Source organism: Stegastes partitus, unplaced genomic scaffold, assembly GCF_000690725.1.
Source record: "Stegastes partitus isolate 25-593 unplaced genomic scaffold, Stegastes_partitus-1.0.2 Scaffold115, whole genome shotgun sequence".
NCBI lineage: Eukaryota > Metazoa > Chordata > Actinopteri > Pomacentridae > Stegastes > Stegastes partitus.
The window spans coordinates 328961-333513 of NW_007577846.1; the positions used below are offsets into that span (position 1 = coordinate 328961).

The following is a 4553-nucleotide window of genomic DNA, read 5'->3' on the forward strand; positions in this document are numbered from 1 at the left end:
GTTGCAGGCTGTGTTGTCTCTGTTGTGTATCTACTATTGCAGTGATTCGTAGTTGTGTTATCACCCGAGTGGTGTTTGTTTTGTTACACTTTATTGCCGACGCGTTGCTGAAAAGCTCATCCGGGTGTTTTCTGTCTGAAGTCAGTCTTTGACCATATTTGCTGATTTCTCGCTGATTGGTTCAGGTTCTCTGGTTGAACTGGTTTCTGTCTTGCAGCTCCGGTCACCAGTCCTCCTCGCACAACGACGAGCGCCGCGGCGCTGACGGACCGAGCAACGGAGCCGCCGGCCTCCACAGGTGAGGCAGGTTTCCATCTGAACAGAATTACCTTCAAGTACAACGAACCTGCATTCTCAGATATATGAACAACATGACACAACCTACAGACACAACATGACCACAAAGAAACAGAAAACTTTGAAAAAAATAGATGCAAAATGACCATAAAGAGACACAAAATTATGAAAAATAGACACAAAATGGGTACAGATAAATGGAAACACAAAATGAGACTCACAAAATGACTACAAATAGAAAGACAAGAACCAAAGAGACACAAAATGACAATAAAGAAACACAAAACTGGGAAAAAGAGACAAAAATGAGTACAAAGAGACATAAAACTATAACAGACCACAGTGAGACATACAGTGACTTCAAATAGATGTAGAATGTCAGAGGGACACAAACAGCGATATAGACTTGCAAAACAACGACAAAGCCACACAAAACGAACACTAAATGTGACTGAAGGTGCAGTTCACTGCATAGAAATGCACTTCTGTGGAACTGAGTTGTCTGCTGAGCTCTCTGTGTTTTCTGTCTCCTTGTAGTGAACTGGAAAACCCTGCTGTCGTCTCAGCTGGAGCTTCTGAGGAGGAACTCCACCCTGCTGCGCTCCGACACCGTGGCTGTGAGCTTCATTCCTTCATTTAGCACTTAAATTGTACGGGGGACGTTTAACTGAGCCTCATACGATTTCTGTCACAGCGCTCCTTCACTAGCTACAGTCCAGTAACGCTCTGCTTGACCACAAAGACACACAAAATGGGTACACATAGACGCAACAGGAGCAAAGACTCACAAAATGACTACGAATCAATCGAGACCAACCACAGAGACTCAAAACTATGAAAATGGGACACAAAACTACAACACAGAGACACAAAATGAAGAACAACTAATACAAAAGAAGAAAAAATAGACACAAAATGGCCACAAAGAGACATAAAATGTATACAGATAGATGGAAACAACAGCAAAGACTCACAAAATGACTACGAATACAAAGACAAGAACCACAGTGACACAAAATGACCACAAAGAGGCTCAAAATGGGTACAGATAGATGCAAAACAAGAACAAAGACTCAAAAAATTACTACAAATGGAAAGACAAGAACCACAGAGACACAAAACGACCACAATGAGACATACAACAATTAAAAAGAGACACAAAATTACCACAAAGAGACACAAAACTATGAAAAAGAGACACAAAATTCCCATAAAGAGACACAAAATGGGTAAAAATCGATGCAAAACAAGAACAAAGACTCAAAAAAATCTTACAAATAGAAAGAGAAGAACCACAGAGAAACAAAACGAAGACCAACAAACACAAAAGTAGAAAAAAGAGACACAAATTGAACAAGAAAGACACAAAAGTATGAAAAATAGACACATAATGACCACAGAGAGACACAAAACGGATATAGATAGGCGCAAAACAAGAGCAAAGACTCTGAAAATGACTACAAATGGAAAGACAAGAATTACAGAGACACAAAATGATCCCAATGAGACATACAACTATGAAAACGAGACACAAAATGTCCATAAAGAGACAAATGGGTACAGATAGATGCAGAATAATAACGAAGACAAACAAAATGAGAAAGAAAACAACTACAGAGACACAGAATGAACACAAAGAGGTTCAAAACTATGAAACAGAGACAACCAGGTACTAGGATTGACCTAAAACACGATGTCTGTGTATGTAGATGCTGTGAGCTGCTGACATGTCTGACCCGCTGCCTCTCTGTTTCAGGTGGAGGACTCTGTGCCGTCGCTCTCCCTGCAGATCAACGTTCCCGTCCTCTCGCTCTCCGTCAGCGTCTTGTTGATCTTGGCTGCAGTTTTCCTCTTCCTGGCCTTCAAACGTACGTCATCTCACACGTCCTAATCTTCCTTTAACGTCTGTTTTCGTGGTGTAATGTATGTCGAAGCAGCGTCCCGGTGCAGCGACGCTCTGCTCCCGGTGCTCCTGCAGCGATTTTAACGCTCCCTGACAGCGACGCTCTGTGAGCACGTCAAGCAGCGAGCCGTCAACCTGAATTTCACTTTGTGGTAGAAGAACAAGATTTGAAGAAAACAAATTTGGCGACTACGGTGGATGGACAGCGATGATTGTGCTGTTGTGGCCAAAAACCCCACACAGCTTGTTTGAATGTTTCCCCTCAGACATTTGAGAACGTTACAGTAGAACTATGTCTTTACAAAATGACCACAAAATACACAAAAAAAACTGTGAAAAAGACTCACAAAATGACCACAAAGAGGCACAAAATGGGTTCAGATAACAGAGATACTCAAAATGACAACAAATAAATGGATGAGAACCACAGAGACACACAACTATAAAAAGAGACAAACACTATGACACAAAGACACAATATGTCTGCACAGANAAAACTATGAAAACAGACACAAAATGACCACACAAGAGCCACAGTACGTCTTCAAAGAAACACAAAACAACTTTAACTCAATGCAAAATGAACAGAAACAGACACGGAGTGACGACAAATAGATTCAAAACAACGCAGAGAGGCGCAACGGCTACAAAGACGTGCAAAACAAAAGACAAAGGCGCAGAAAATTACCACACAAATTGCCGCAAAGAAACACGTGATCGTACAAATATATACACAAAAAGAACAAACAAATATGCAAAGCAACCACGTAGACATTAAACAGCTACAAAGACATGCGAAACAAAGACAAAAGCACACAAAGAAACACTAAATGGGTAAAAACAGATGCAAAACAAGAACAAAGACACTAAACAACAAATGAAGAGAAAAGAACCACAGACAGACAAAAGTATGAGAAAGAAACACAAAACTACAACACATAGGTCTACAAAGACACAATATAATAAAGAGACATAAAACTACAACAAGGAAACACAGAATGACCACAAAGAGACACGAACCAGCTACACAGCGACATAATGTCTACAAAGATACACAAAATGAACAAAAAAAGAGACGCAAAACAACTATTAGGAAACACAACATTATCAAAAAGATAAACAAAACAACTTTAGAAACACACAAATGTGAAAAATGTGACAAAAAAACCCAACTACAGATATAATATGTCGACAAAGAAATAAAAAATGACCATAAAGAGACACAAAACAGACACGAAACTACTTCAGAAAAACACAACTATGAGAGAAGCGACCCAAAAAAAATTACAAATAAATGCAATATGTCTACAAAGACACACAAAATGACCATAAAAAGATGCAAAACGGCTATTAAGAAGCACAAAATGACAACAAATAGACCCAAAACAACTTCAGAAACACACAACTATGAAAAAAACAACCCAAAACAACTACAAATAGACACAATATGTCTACAAAGACACACAAAGTGACCAAAAAGTGCAACAAAGTGACTGCTGTTTACTTCTAGCAATAATTAATTGATGTTCAGAGCTCTAAGTTCGACTTTAGCTGCTTCTTTTTTGGACACCAACACTAATCTGGCTCTCACTCAAACCCCGACCCGGTGCTGCAGGTGGCCGACCGGTACCGGCTGACGGGGGACGTCCTGGACGGACAGATGGACCTGGACATCCTGAACGTGAGGCGGACGGACAGCGGGCCGTACTGCTGCAGGGTCGACATCGACGGCATCTTCAACGACAAGAAGGTGATCATGAACCTGAGGGTGGTCAAAGGTGAGTCACATGACAGCTGTTCACTCAGAGGTCCGGTTCTCCGACTGGCAGTGGATATTTTAGAAAGGACGATGAACTCCAGGTGGTACATTTATGGGTTTTAGGATGTTAAACTGACTTTACCAAAAAATAGAAAGATGCAAAGCAGTGAGAAAGACACACAAAACAACTATGAATGGATGCAAAACAACCACAGAAACAAAACGACTACAAGGACACACAAAACAGCAACAAAGAGAGAAAGAAAGACCACGAGGAGACACAAAATGACCACAAAGCGAAACAAAACAGCAACACAGAGACACAAAATGACCACAAAGCGAAACAAAACAGGGACAAAGACACACAAAATGACCACAAAAAAACACAAAACAGTGACAAAGAGAGAAAGAAAGACCACGAGGAGACACAAAATGACCACAAAGAGACACAAAACAGCGACAAAGAGACACATAACTACAGAGACCTAGTTTGTAGGATGTTGCAGGCTGTGTTGTCTCTGTTGTGTATCTACTATTGCAGTGATTCGTAGTTGTGTTATCACCCGAGTGGTGTTTGTTTTGTTACACTTTATT

At 40.5% G+C, this 4553-nt stretch overlaps 1 protein-coding gene and 1 long non-coding RNA gene across 2 annotated transcripts in view; both read left to right on the forward strand.

The window, feature by feature from the left end:
- timd4 (T cell immunoglobulin and mucin domain containing 4) overlaps positions 1–4553 on the forward strand; it is a 20292-nt gene that overhangs the window by 10188 nt on the left and 5551 nt on the right. The window contains exon 3 of the mRNA XM_008278110.1: positions 3816–4063. Within this exon, the coding sequence (XP_008276332.1) occupies positions 3816–4063 (248 nt within the window). The remainder of the gene's footprint in view (positions 1–3815; positions 4064–4553) is intronic.
- On the forward strand, positions 27–2161 carry LOC103354646 (uncharacterized). Its single transcript, XR_520052.1, has 3 exons — positions 27–298; positions 835–914; positions 2054–2161. It is a non-coding gene; the product is annotated as an uncharacterized LOC103354646 (long non-coding RNA).